The sequence below is a fragment of the Pongo pygmaeus genome, chromosome 1 (assembly GCF_028885625.2).
Source record: "Pongo pygmaeus isolate AG05252 chromosome 1, NHGRI_mPonPyg2-v2.0_pri, whole genome shotgun sequence".
In the NCBI taxonomy this organism is placed as follows: domain Eukaryota; kingdom Metazoa; phylum Chordata; class Mammalia; order Primates; family Hominidae; genus Pongo; species Pongo pygmaeus.
In genome coordinates this window covers 25,200,541-25,215,920 of record NC_072373.2, presented here as the reverse complement: position 1 = coordinate 25,215,920, position 15,380 = coordinate 25,200,541, and the positions used below count along the sequence as shown (strand labels likewise).

Below are 15,380 nucleotides of genomic sequence, written 5' to 3'. Positions count from 1 at the left end.
TTTTAGTAAGAGGTTTTTTTTTTTCCTGAGACTGATCTCAACCTAATTGTTCTAGAAGTGTTTTTAACCATGAAAATCTGAATATAGTTCAAATTTCATTACAACCATACTTAAGGGAAAGCAGAGAGACACTTTGTAGCTCTATCTTCCCTTCAATTAACTCACCATGCATAAATAACACAAAGAAAGAAACAGTCCCTAAGTTCCAAGTAAGGTCTTACTTTTATTCAAAAACAATTTAAAGGTTCCTTTAAAATTCACTATATTGCAATTTATCCTAATAATTAGGAGTTGTGAAATGGAAAAAGATTCTAAAACATTTTACAGCTTCATACAGACTGGAGGAATCTGTTAATGACATTTTTCAAAAATTTACAAAATTTGTAATGTGCTCTACAGATCAAAGCTCTTGTAGTCATTATCTCATTGAATATCCAAAGTTCTGAGAGGAACAACCCTTCCCATTTATAAGTTAGATAATCCTGTATCTTGATGCCTTAACACGGTACAGGATGGCAAACTCAGCAGAAACATACATGATCATCTTGCACGCAGGGAATTAAGAACAATTCATAACCATATTGAGATAATACAACACCAAAATCCATGTGTTCCAAACGAGCTTAATAAAAGAAACTGATAACCTGTTTTAGCTAAATTAAATGATTATCTTGTTTTAGTTTAAAAAATTGATCTGGGGTCGGGTGTGGTAGCTCATGCCTGTAATTCCAGCACGTTGGGAGGCCAAGGCGGGAGGATCATTTGAGCCCAGAAGTTTGAGGCTGCAGTGAGCCATGATCACCATTGTACTCTAGCATGGGTGGCAGAGAGCAAGACCCTGTCTCTTAAAAAAAAAAAAAAAAAATCTGGACGTGCATACTGGAACCATGTGAGTCTGTAATATGAGACACAGAATCTAGACTACACTGCAAGTAACAGAGAAAGTTTTATGGCAAGGTATACTATGATTTATGATATAAATGATACTTATGATATAAAGTTTACCTTGCCATAAAACTTATTTTTATCATTCCAACAATCCAAAATAATTAGGGCAGCTACTTATTAGAAGCTGACACAAAGACTGAAAAGTACTCTGGTAGCACTTGTCACCACTTTTATTATTCAAATATTAAAGGGAGTCTACTCATAAAATTCAGCATTTTTTTTTTTTTGGTTACAAAAATCTCAAAAGAAATTTAAAAAATCTTTTCAATTCTTATAAATTAGAAACTTGCTCATAAAAACAAATTTTTTTTTTTAGTAGAAATTTTTTCTTCTACTAAATTTTTTTTTCTACTAAAAAAAAAATTTTTTTTTAGTAGAAAAAAACCCACATTTTTTTCTACTAAATCCAAAGTCTATATACTTTGTACAAACATTTGAAACGTTTAAAAGAAAGGAAAAAATGACCCAGAAAATTCTATTGGACAGTGCTTGTCTACGACGACGGCAAAGTAGGTGGTCATAGAGTATATTTTGTTTTATTTATGTATTTTTTTGAGACAGAGTTTCACTCTTGTTGCCCAGGCTGGAGTGCAATGGCGCGATCTTGGCCCACTGCAATCTCTGCCTCCTGAGTTCAAGCAATTCTCCTGCCTCAGCCTCCCAAGTAGCTGGGATTACAGGCGCCCACCACCATGCCCAGCTAATTTTTGTATTTTTAGTAGAGACAGGGTTTCACCATGTTGACCAGACTGGTCTTGAACTCCTGATCTCAGGTGATCCACCTGCCTCGGCCTCCCAAAGTGCTGGGATTACAGGTGTGAGCCACCATGCCTGGCCCATAGAGTATACTTTATAAGATACTGAGTCAAGGAAATCGTTTAAACAAAAGTACATTTGCTTTTAAACCAACAGACACTGCGAAGGGGGCACTGAATACTTACACACTGATAGAACTGCCCACGCTGACCTCCAGTCACAAAGCGCTTCCCATCTGGATTCCAAGCCACACTTGTCAAACTGTCTTCATGAGACTGGCTCATTTTTGTCCTTAGTTCTCCTGTCTATTAGGAAATAAAACTGCAAATGAGACCTTCAAGATACCCCTCTAAAGGAAATATGTGAAAAAAAAAAAAATAACTGGGATGTCTGGCTGGTTTCCCAGTTCATTCTAAGTAGAGTAATGAATTTAAGTGACCCTACAAAAAAGAGACAACAGCACTCAGAAGAGAAATTAAGAACCTGAAGAAAAACCCAGGAGTTGAACAATGTCTGGCACAGGTAACCCAAAGAGTAGATATGATGAGATAAACTTCAATAAATCTCTCATCGCAAATCAATTATATGCATAAACTAAAACATGTAATTTTTCCCAAGCAAGATAATGAAAAGCCCAAGACCACGTACCTATTCCTTCTGAGCTTTCACTTCTCAGTCCAAAGTTTTTATAAATTTTATTCTAAAACTGCAGTTAATGCAATTAGCAATTCCTCAAGAACATGATTAATGAGTAAAAAACTGTACCCATATGTGGTGGTGCATGCCTGTAATCCCAGCTACTCAAGAGGCTTAGGCACGAGAATCACTTGAACCCAGGAGGTGGAGGTTGCAGTGAGCTGAGATCATGCCACTGCACTCCAACCTGGGTGACAGAGTGAGACTGTCTCAAAAAAAAAAAAAAAAAAAAGAAAAAGAAAAAGAAAAAGAAAAAGAGAAAAACTATGCCCATAAAGTAGGCAAAGGGCAGTCTACATAAATTATGTTAAATTTCATATTCAAATGCTCACAATATAGTAGGGAAGGTAGAAAGAGAGAAAAAAACATTTTTCTGATACAAAACCTTACTTCAATGAAAAGTACTAGAAAGAGGAACCTTTGTACTGTTTAACATAGCCATTCCATGGCATTTCTAAGTAAGAATATTTAGTGGTTACAACCCTCAGGTATACTCCTGTTACATTTTCTGAATTACTCAACTTAGAAGGTATACACATACCATTTAATCTAGTCTTGATTCCATTTTGTTCATGGATTAGAAACAGGATCTGAGAGATAATAGCTGCCCTTGGTATAATAATAAAAGGTACATGGGGATAATTTTCCTGTGAGAAACGGGTAATCAAAAGTAGAAATAAAAGAGTGAAAACAAAGGGTATGATTAGGAAATGGGGCCAAGTACTAAAAGAGGGCACAAAAACAGAAAACCAGGTCTCCCTCACACTGGAAAAAAAGTGTTCAGCGATATAAATCCTTCCCCCAAATTGTTAACTACTCTCCCCTATTTACTCTTTTGGGTTGACTGATAGAAACCGTTGAAAGTTTAGAGCACAAATACACAAGCAATAGCTAAATTCTTGGCATTTTCCATTGACAAATACATTAACACACTAAATTCTGAAGGCAGAAATCGTTTGTCTTCTCTTATTATGTTCTAAATAGTGAGTACATGAGGTTATTAGATTAGAAAGGATTTTTCTAATTTAAGAAATGATTAAAGAAATCTGAAAACTGATTAGATCACCCTTTTAGAAGAAGTTTAAGTATATAAAGTACTACACAATGAAAGTTATGTTAGAACATAGTTTAATTGGTCAAACGAAGACTACAAAGGCACTCTACATTAAATTTCTGTTACGGGATTAAGACGATATACTTTCTCCTTTGGAAGGTGGAAAGAAAGCTTTAAAGGAAAAAAGTTTTCTTTGATCTTCTAGGTCAGACTCACTGCGAGCTCTGTTTTACTGAGAGAAAGCAATTTTAATATTCTACTCTATGTTTTGCCACCTCCCTGAACCCAATCACAAATACAACATTGATTAAATGCTGATTTGACAAAAATGGCATAAAACACATTTTGGGAACAATTGTGGATTTTGATCATGAGTACTAGATATTAGAGAATTATAGTTAATGTTCTTAGATATCATAATGTTTGAATATGTAGAATTTTTTAAAAGATACATGCTTAAGTATTTAGGGTAAGATATCTAATTTACTTTCAAATATTTTAGATATGTATATATATGCAATATATAAGTACAAATGCACATTTCTTTTTTTTTCTGAGATGGAGTCTCACTCTGTCGCCCAGACTGGAGTGCACTGGCACGATCCCGGCTCACTGCAACCTCTGCTGCCTGGGTTCAAGCGATTCTCCTGCCTCAGCCTCCCCAGTAGCTGGGATTACAGGCGCCTGCCACCGCACCTGCTAATTTTTGTAGTTTTAGTAGAGACAGGGTTTCACCATCTTGGCCAGGGTGGTCTTGAACTCCTGACCTCTTGATTCACCCACCTCGGCCTCCCCAAGTGCTGGGATTATAGGCGTGAGCCATCGCGCCCGGCCACAAATGCATGTTTCTATGCATGTATGTACAAACAAAATATCACAAAATGTTAACAATTATTGAATCTACAGTGGTGGGCACATAGATCATCATTGTCCTATTTCGACTTTTCTTAATATTTGACAATTTTCTTAATAAAAAGCTGGAGTTGAAACAAGGAAATGACTGACCAGCAAGGCAGTCTTACTATTGTAACTACAGGGTTTCTAAAACATGAACTGTAAATAACAAACTGAACCTAATACCGACTTTTCCTAAAATGGGACCCTGCATAAAATTCAAATTTTCATATATAAATAGCAACGGACCAGGCACGGTGGCTCATGCCTGTAATCCTAACACTTTGGGAGGCCAAGGCAGGCGGATCACTTTAGGTGAGGAGTTCGAGACTAGCCTGGCCAACATGATGAAACCCCGTCTCTACTAAAAATACAAAAATTAGCCAGGCGTGGTGGCGGGTGCCTGTAATCCCAGCTACTCTGGAGGCTGAGGCAGGAGAATCGCTTGAACCCAGGAGGTGGAGGTTGCAGTGAGCCGAGATTGCGCCACCGCACTCCAGCCTGGGTGACAGAGCGAGACTCTGCCTCAAAAACAAACAAACAAACAAACGAACAAACCAAGCAATAAAGCCCTTAGTAATAAGTACTGAAAACATCAGTTAGCTTCACTAAACAAGCTTAGTATATTAAATATAGGTAAGGAGATGGTGCAACTGCCATCAGAATGGAAAATTTGGTTTAACGCTGACCTTTAACATTTCAAAGGTAGGTTTAATGTACAATTGTGAAACTATGAAACCATTATAAAATTCTTTCCGAGGAACCACAGTAAATAGTATAAATTCCATAGGACAAAGCCAAACATCCTGAAAACACTTACTGATCATTCTTTCAAAAATATATTACTGAGCATAATATTTAAATTGATAAATCTGGAAACTTGGGTTCCACTTGAATAACTAAGAGATACAGTATAGTAATTTAGGTTGAATGGTTCTATTATATAAATCAATAAAGTTATAATGAATATGTACATTATGACTATACTGTACTTAAAAGCTCAACCAAAGATGGAACTCGCTCACTTGTACATTCCAAAGCCAAAGCTCAGAGCAGTCATCTGGGCCACAAGCAACAAGATAGTTGTCATCTGGACTCCATGCAATATAAGAAACGCCATAAGCATGTCCTTCTAATGTTTTAAGCAGTTTTAGCAGGTGTGTATCCTAGGAGGGAAAATAAACAATTCAGTTAACTCCTATCACTAAAGTCATTGTTTCCCGATGTAAGAACTTAAATAGCTACAAAGATGTACTTTGATAATTTAATCTCAGGAAATTTTCAGACCAATTTTCCCTTTAACAGCTTGCTTCATCAAAGACTCATTCACATTGCAACATCTATTAAGCATCTACTACACTATTAAGCATCTACTATACACAAGTCATTGTGTACTCGATGAAAATATAAAGATACATTAACATTTTTAATATGTGTATAAAGATACATTGAATTTGACCTTAGAAAGCTTTCAAGGCAACTGAAAACAGATGGGTATAATAAGAGCTGTCTCTTACATATTTTTAAACAACTTGAGATATAACTTACCATAAAATTCATCCTTTTAAAGTATACAACTCAGTATATTTTAGTATATGCAGAGTTGTGCAACCATCACACCATCTAATTTTTAGAACATTCTCATCATTTCCCAAAGAAACCTCCTACCCATCAGCAGCTGCCATACCCCTCCCTCCCTGCAGCCCCTGGCAACCACTACTTTCTGTCTCTGTCTCTATAGATTTGCCTATTCTGGACGTTTCACATAAATAGACTTATACATGATGTGGTCTCTTTTAATTGGCTTCTTTCACTTTGCATGTTTTCAGGGTTCATCCGTGTTATAGAATGTATTAGTATTTAATCTCTTTTTATTGCTGAATAATAACAGTATAATTATTTTGTTTATCCATTCATGAGGTGATGAACATTTGGACTGTTTCTCTACTTTTTGGCTATCATGAATAATGCTGTTATGAATATTTATGAGTTTTTGTGTAGACATATGTTTCCATTTCTCTTGGGTATATACATAGGAGTGGAATTTCTGGGTCGTATGCTAACTCTGTTTAACATTTTGAGAAACTGCCAAACTGTTTTCCAAGTGGTTGCACCATTTTACAATCCTACCAGCAAAGCTACCACTTATTAATGTTAACCACTACTGCACCATTCACAAACAATACTTCATTTAATCCTCACAAATCTAGAATATTGCCCCCTCTCATATTATAGGGAAAGAAACAAAAGTTTAGAAAGGTTAGAAACATGCCTGTTTGTAGTGCAATGGGGACTTGAATCTGGGCTGCCTCGCTTAAAAGCCCATATTGTAAGCTATGCAAGCTGAACTGTGAAGTGCAAATGTAGACGTGGCAAGTGACAAGGCTGCAAGAGTTGACATGTTTGTTGTAGGCTAAGGGGTTACATTTTCCCTGTGTGTGAAAAGCCACTTAAAATTTGTAAGCTAGGGAATATACAGTGTGATATTTGGCTTTAGGAAGAGAACTAGGATAACAATGTGGAAGATCAATCAGAAAGACACAGGATGAGGAAACCATAAAGGGACAATGGAACCATAATGAGCCATACATAGTTCACAGTCAGTTCCCAAAAAATGAGGCCCTAATGTAAGATGTTAAGGACTAAAAGAGGTCAGAATCAAAAGATATTTTGGGCTGGACACTATGGCTCATGCCCATACTTTGAGAGGCTGAGGCTGGAGGACTGCTTGAGTCCAGGAGTTCAAGACCGACCTGGACAACACAGTGAGATTCCTGTTAAAAAAAGAAAAAAAGATATTGTGGAGATAAAAATGACATGACAGAATATAACAAAACATCTTCAAAGACAACCTCCAGATTTCTGGTTTAGGGGATAGGGATGGATGTTTACAAGAAATAGAGGAAGTAAGAATTTGACTAAAGGTGGGAAGAAACAATAAGTTTTAGACTTTAGTCTTAAGATTTATTGAGTTTAGCTTTGAGCCTGAGGGCGTGGGGGGGAAATTCCAATGGAATGACCCACCAGCAGTTGAAAAAAGTTGGGAACTAGGCTGATAAAATTAGGTTGGAGATTCCTCCCCTCCTAAGAAATGTCACTGCAAAATGGATTATGTTTATGCTATTGTTTCTTCACTGAACCCTGTTTATCATTCATACAATTATCTAGTCCAAATCACCATTGTTTTCATAAAATTGAATAGTTAACAATGCAACTACTTCTGATTTTTCTTTGGGAAGTGGGTAAGAGGTATTTGTATTAGATCAGCAGTATCATTAGGTCAAAATGGTTTAAATAATTTACTAAGCAAGTCAAGTCTTCCTGACTAGCTCAAGATCTTCCAGGAACAAATTTTCATTCACAGTACTGCCCCAGATCAACACAAAGATTTGCTTTTAAACTGAAGACAAACTCCTTTAGAAATATTTAACTCAGCCAGGTGTGGTGGCTCATGCCTGTAATCCCAGCACTTTGGGAGGCTGAGGCAGGCGAACAGCTTGAGGTCAGGAGTTTCAGACCAGCCTGGCCAATGTGGTGAAACCCTGTCTCTACTAAAAATACAAAAATTAGCCAGGCATGGTGGCACATGCCTGTAATCCCAGCTACTCAGGAGGCTGAGGCAGGAGAATTGCTTGAACCCGGGAGGCAAAGGTTACAGTGAGCCAAGATCGCACCACTGCACTCCAGCCTGGGTGACAAGAGCGAGACCCTGTCTTTAAAAAAAAAAAAAAAAAAATTTAACTCAAAAACTGTTTTATGTACATGAATGAAAAAAATATAATCCTATAAAAGATAAAGTTGAAAACAAAAACATTAATACTATATCTTCGTTAGCACAGTGCCTTTACACTAATTTATTCAAAGTGGAAATAACATGTTTGTGGAGCCTATATGACTTTGCTTGGATTTTGCGGGGAATGGGTAAAATTCATCTTTTTTAGGCAAAGAAAAACTGTTAAAGGAAAGTAGGCATTGGAATCACATCAACTCAAATTTTAAGGCTCTCTTAAATGTATTTTTTTCTCTCCATTAAAACACACACACACATGTTCAAAAAGGGCATATATATATATATATATATTTTTTTTTTTTTTTGAGATGGAGTCTTGCTCTGTTGCCCAGGCTGGAGTGCAGTGGCGCGATCTCAATTCATTGCACCCTCCGCTTCCCAGGTTCAAGCAATTCTCCTGCCTCAGCCTCCAAAGTAGCTGGGACTACAGGCACACACTACCATGCCAGACTAATTTTTTTTATTTTTACTAGAGATGGGGTTTCACCGTGTTGGCCAGGTTGGCTTGAACTTCTGACCTCAGGTGACTCACCTGCCTCGGCCTTCCACAGTGCTGAGATTACAGGGGTAAAACCACCGCACCCGGCCAAAAAGAACACATATTTTCTTATAATTTTTTCAGACAGTATTTGACATAACAAAAATACCATCATACCAAAAGAATCAAACAGTCCCAGAGGACTCACTATAATACAGCTATCTAAAAATTACAGTCTCTAAAAGTCTCTCTGTTTCATATTGGAATGTAAGCATTAACTCTGCATTTCCCAAGCTAATCTGGCAACAAAAGCCCTTTACATGTAACACCTATTAATTCTGCATACCCATTATTCCTGCAAAAACACTCTGGGAAACACTGGCATAAGAGTCTAAACTTCTTAGCAAAGAATACAAAAGCTCCTCCTTGATCTGGCTGCTATTTAATTAACCTCAACTCTAGCCTACCTAAAACTCTTCACCCAAACCACCTAAATGCCATGTTACGTTTTCTTTTGCCCAAGGGCCTATCCTAACTAGTTTTGCCTAAATAGTTCTTTACCTCTTCTTCACCTAATATTTACTTTTCTTACTTTCCCTAGCTTTCCTGTTCCAGTAGGCTCTCTTTGATGAGCTCCTGTAGCACCCACTATAAATTATGGTGTATTGTCATGTGCTTAGTCTGTCTACAGCAAAAGACCTGGCACACAGCAGGTGTTTAGTAAATACTGGCTAAATGAAGGGGATTCTTATACACTGCTACTAGGAAAAACTAATAAAGCCCAGTTTTGGTATTACTACCTTCTTTTTCATATATCATGCAAATAAATGACTGGTGAATGAAAACAGAACTCAGAATAGTATGCAAAGGCTATGATTTGATCCCAAACTCTTTTTCTAGTCTCATCTCCCACTCTGCCATTACTCATCCCATTCTCTTATTTTTTTTTTTGGAGGAGGACAGGAGGGCAAGAAGTTTTCCTGTCTTCCTAGAATGCCACTTTCCTGTTGTCCACCTGTGTGACGCACAATAAGGCTCTCATGAGGTATTTCGACTTGTAAAGCTTCCCTGCGCTTTCATAATACTTTATGTATTATCTATTATGTATCATGCTTATTTCATTGAATTTTGTTTTCATTTAAACTGTACATTTTTTTCGCAGGAATTTTAAACCTGAGATCTACAAGAACGGGTCCAGGGATACAATCAGGGGTCTATGAATTTAAATGAGAAAAAGACACATCTCTATTTTTATTAAACACAGCCTGAAATTTGGTGTTTCCTTCACTCTCAAATGCAGGCAATTAACAAGGTAGTATTAGGCAGTACTGGGTATATTAGTAATTACACAGGGTAGTATATTATTAGGTAGTGGTGGGTAGTATACTAGCTAGTATACTAAATTAGGTAGTATTAGGTGACTCCATTAACAATAGAAATCTTAAGTCTTTTCATATCATATTATAGTTGTTGCAGATACCTTGAAATATTTATGCTCATCACTACTTCAAAATTCTGGTACTTATATCTGCTGCTAGAATTTATTATTTAATGCATGAATAAAGCATTAAATAAAAATAAAAAATATGTTTTTGTACTATGTTAACTATATATCAATATAGCTGGCTTTCCTTAGTAATGAATACATAACATATATTTGGCCTTGCTATGTGCTTTGGTTTATGCATTTAAACACATTCTGAGAAAGAGTCCATAGGTTTGCCAAACTGCCAAAGAGGTACGTGGTACCAAAAAAAGGTAAAGAACCACTGCTTTATGGTAAAGAATGTATCTTATTTACCTTTCATTGTTTGTAGCATATGTAGGTATGCAAGAATTGGTGTATACTCTCAAATTCAATTCTCTTCTAAAAAGAACTGTTAGGCCGGGAATGGTGACTCACGCCAGTAATCCCAGCACTTTGGGAGGTCGAGGTGGGCGATCAGCTGAGGTCAGGAATATGATACCAGCCTGGCCAACATGGTGAAACCCCGTCTCTATTTTAAAAATGAAAAAATTAGCCGGGCGTTGCGGCGCCCGCCTGTAGTCCCAGCTACTTGGGAGGCTGAGGCATAACAATCTCTTGAACCTGGGAGGCAGAGGTTGCAGCGAGCCGAGATTGCCCCACTGCACTACAGCCTGGGGGACATAGTGAGATACTGTCTCAGAAAAAAAAAAAAAAAAAAAGAAAGAAAAAAAATTATTTCCATCTATGACTCCCTTTTTCTATGTTTCTCAACATGGGAGCCCAAAACTTTATCCTGAGCTAATAGCATATTTTACTTCTAACTTCAAAATAAGTTTATTTGGCCAGGCGTAGTGGCTCACGCCTGTAATCCCAGCACTTTGGGAGGCTGAGGCGGGCAGATCACCTGAGGTCAGGAGTTTGAGACCAGCCTGGCCAACATGGTGAAACCCCATCTCTACTAAAAATACAAAAATTAGCCAGGCATGGTGGCAGGCACTTGTAATCCCAGCTACTCGGGAGGCTGAGGCAGGAGAATCCCTTGAACCCAGGAGGCAGAGGTTGCAGTGAGCCAAGATCGCACCATTGCACTCCAGCCTGGGGGACAAGAGCGAGACTTTGTCTCAAAAAAAAAGAAAAGAAAAGAAAATAAGTTTATTTTAGGTGAATGACTCCCAAACCAAATATAGTTCCTTAACCTATCTGGAGTCATGTGCTCCTTTGATCGCTTGATAAATGTTCAATTAGTTGAAATAAATGAAAATACTTATTACCCACAACAAATCCATAGGTCATCTGGTTATAAACGAACACTTATCTGATTTTAGAGGGAACTTAGAATTTTAAATCCAGAATAAAATACTTTTCATATATATCAATGGGAAAACAAAGGGGGAAAGGATTACACAACAAGGTCCACCAATTACACAAGATAATGATGGGCTTCAGAAGGCAAAAGAGTAATGAGTCTTTTCTAACTTGTGGTTGGGACAGAATGGACATTGTATTAATTTTTTTTTTTTTTTTTTTTTTGAGACAGGGTCTCACTCTGTTGCCCAGGCTTCAGTGTGCAGTATCAAGGTCACAGCTCACTGTAGCCTCCACCTCCCGGGCTCAAGTGATCCTCCCACTTCATCCTCTCGAGTAGCTCGGACGACTGGTGTGTACCACCATGCCTGACTAATTTTTTGTAGTGACAGACTCTCCCCTATGTTGTCCAGGCTGCTCTTTAACTCCTGAGCTCAAGTGATCCTCCTGCCTCGGCCTCCCAAAGTGCTGGGATTACAGGCATGAGCCACTGTGCCTGGCCTAATCTTTCAATCAAGTATTAACAAAGATATAAATTGGCAGATATGTTAATAGCAGTGGGTTTGGAGTCAAGGTATTCCGGGATTTGAATCAAACTTTGTCATGTACTAGCTGTGAGAGTCAAAGCATTTAACTGCTACCTCAGTTTCCTCATCTGACTGCAGGAGATGTTAGCACCTTACAGAGTTTTTCAGAATATTAAATTAGATAATGTATACACAGATTTAACATTATCATTAGCACATAAACACTCAACAATGTTGACAATATTAACTTACATATCTATACAACACATGAAGATGTAACAAAAATGATAAAAAATGCTCTTGGAAAAGAATGCTATTGATATATATATACTTAAAAATATGTAATCAATGAATTAGATTCAAAATTATCCCCTTTTATAATATAGACACTCATATTGGGGTACATACCGGATCAACTTGCCATATGATAACTGTTGTATCTTTTGATCCTGTTGCTAGTTTAGTGCCATCATTAGAGAATTTACAGAACCACACTTCATTACAATGCTCCGTAAGTATCTGCTGCGTATAACATGGGAACTGCCTCCTAAAACAAAGAGGGCCACAAATTATTCTTTCAAAACAGATTAGAGTAATAATAATAAAAAAGGTTAAACAACTGACAAAACTTCTTTGAAGATCACATCACTAACTTTAAAAATAAGAAATGAATGCATTTGTAAATCTTTTTTTTTGAGACAGGGTCTCTCTGTTGCCCAGGCTCTGTACTGTTGTACAGTAGCACAATCATAGATCACTGTAGCCCTGACCACCTGGGGTCAAGAGACTCTCCCACCTCAGCCTCCTGAGTAGCTGGGACCACAGACCTGTGACAACACCAGGCCCGGCTACCCTTTTTTTTTTACTTGCTACTAGGCAGGCTGAGGGGGATGTATTGCTTGAGCCTGGGAGTTAAGAGGCTGCAGTGAGTTATGACTGCACCACTGCACTCCGGCCTGGGTGATGGAGTGAGATCATTTCAAAAAACAAACAAACCGAAACCAAAATCAGAATAGGCTCCAGATAATGAGTTTAGGTCCTTCTCACTCACAAGCTTTAATGTCTTTGGCAAGTTATTTAACTACTCTCAGCCTGAGTTCCCACATCTACAAAAGGAGATTAGTATCTACCTAACCGGGTTCTTAGAATTCTTGTAAGAATTAGAAATACATTTAAAATTTCTGGAATGTAAGAGATACTCAAATATTTTGGGGGATGCACAGGAGAAGTGCAATATATGGCAAGGAGTGCAGTAGTTAAGAGCAAAGCCTTAAGAATGCGAGCGGTAGTCTGACAGACTTAGATTCAAATCTTGGCTCAGTCACTTAGCTATGATTCTGAGATATTAAATTAACCTCTCTAAATCTCAACTTTTCCAACTATCAAACAAAGATTAAGGTATCTGCCTTACAGAATTCCTTACCCAAGGATGAAATAAGAGGAAGAGAAAATGACTATAAACCATTTAGACTGAATCTGACACTTAGCTAGTACCTCATAAATGGCAGCTAATATTATATATCAAGGGCAAAGAATTTTGTGATTTATGATCCGGTTTACCAATTTAAATGACTATTTTCATTAAGCATTTAAAAAAAAATCATTCTTTTCCAACCTCTATATCAACTGTCCAACAGAACTTTCTGTGACAGTGGAAATGCTATATACCTGTGCTATCTAATATGGTAGCCCTCACTACAAGTGGCTATTGAACACTTGAAATGTGGCCAGTAAGCTGGAGGAACTTGATTTATTTAATTTGAATTATTTTACATTTGAATTTAAATGGACACATGTAGTTAGTGGCTACTGTTTAGACAGAATAGCTCTACTTTATAAATTCTCTGTATTATAAAAAACGTTATTTGAGTAGGCTGGGCACGGTGGCTCACACCTGTAATCCCAGCACTTTGGGAGGCCAAGGCAAATGGATCACCTGAGGTCAGGAGTTCGAGACTGGCCTGGCCAACATGGTGAAACCTCATCTCTACTAAAAATACAAAAATTAGTCGGGTGTGGTGGCGCCTGCCTGTAGTCTCAGCTACTCAAGAAGCTGAGGCAGGAGAATCGCTTGAATGTGGGAGGTGGAGGTTGCAGTGAGCCAAGATCGTGCCACTCCACTCCAGCCTGGGTGACAGAGTCAGACAGTCTCAAACAACAACAACAACAAAAAACCCAAAAAAATAACGTTATTTAAACATTAATGGATACACCTTTAAGTGTATCTTGAAACACGGTCTTCCTTGCTTCTTTTCCCAATCAATAATTTAGAATTATATTTTGTCAATTCACCAGTCTGAAACAAAATATACATTTAAAAAATAAATTAACATTCTTTATTTGGTACACATGGCAATCTACCTTAGCAGATGGGTATTTGCAGGCTGTGTTAAACTTTCAGATTTTTAAATTAAATTGCTTTAATATTACTACTATACATGTGTGATTTTAGATAAAATAATCAATACTAGCTGACATTTATTAAGCAATTACTAGGTGCCAAATGCCGCTTTAGACACTTCACATATAATATTGCTCATGGAAGTACTATTATCCCCATTTTCATGAGGCTCAAAGAGGACAAATAATATACTAGATGTCATAAAACTGATAAGTAATTGTACTAAGATTTGGACCTATGGTTGACTCCAAGACCAGTTTTCTTTCCAAATACCATTTTAAAATCATATTTTTCAAGGCACTGCTGGACAAAACTCCAATCAAATAAGCAATTTCAGTATCAGAAATAGTTTTTTCCTCCTCTAATGTTTATCTTTGTTTTTTTGAGATGGAGTCTCGCTCTGTTGCTCGGGATGGAGTGCAGTGGTGCGATCTCTGCTCACTGCAACCTCCACCTCCTGGGTTCAAGTGATTCTCCCGCCTCAGCCTCCCCAGCAGCTGGGATTACAGGTGCACACCACTACACCTGGCTAATTTTTTTGTATTTTTAGTAGAGACAGGGTTTCATCACATTGGCCAGGCTGGTCTCGAACTCCTGACCTCACATGATCCAGCCACTTTGGCCTCTCAAAGTGCTGGGATTACAGGCGTGAGCCACCACGCCCGGCCTGTTTTTTTTTTTTTGAGACTGAGTTTCGCTTGTCGCCCAGGCTGGAATGCAGTGGCACGATCTCGGCTCACCGCAACCTCTACCTCCTGGGTTCAAGCAATTCTCTTGCCTCAGCCTCCCAAGCAGCTGGGATTACAGGCACCCACCACCATACCCGGCTAATTTTTGTATTTTTAGTAGAGACAGGGTCTTGCCATGTTGCCCAGGCTGGTCTCAAACTCCTGGGCTCAAGTGATCTCCCCACCTCGGCCTCCCAAAGTGCTGGGATTACAGGTGTGAGCCACCATGCCCGGCCTAGAAATTGTATACAATCTAATAAACCTTTTCAATGTACATCAGGATTTTTTATTCAGAATAATTCATTTTAATCAGAATAATTCATTTATTCATAATT

At 37.9% G+C, this 15,380-nt stretch overlaps 2 protein-coding genes across 6 annotated transcripts in view; both read right to left on the bottom strand.

The window, feature by feature from the left end:
• NVL (nuclear VCP like) overlaps window positions 1-15,380 on the bottom strand; it is a 549,783-nt gene that overhangs the window by 175,185 nt on the left and 359,218 nt on the right. The gene's annotated exons all lie outside the window — the stretch shown is intronic.
• The window catches only part of WDR26 (WD repeat domain 26), a 49,707-nt gene that overhangs the window by 14,006 nt on the left and 20,321 nt on the right, over window positions 1-15,380 (bottom strand). For 4 of the 5 annotated variants that reach the window (XM_054473920.2, XM_054473928.2, XM_054473941.2 and 1 more), the window contains exons 7-9: window positions 12,325-12,463; window positions 5,374-5,514; window positions 1,890-2,009 (exon numbers count right to left, since the gene is read on the bottom strand). In XM_054473920.2, coding sequence (XP_054329895.1) covers window positions 1,890-2,009; window positions 5,374-5,514; window positions 12,325-12,463 — 400 coding nt within the window. The remainder of the gene's footprint in view (window positions 1-1,889; window positions 2,010-5,373; window positions 5,515-12,324; window positions 12,464-15,380) is intronic. The other variant, XM_063672734.1, reaches the window with a different exon arrangement.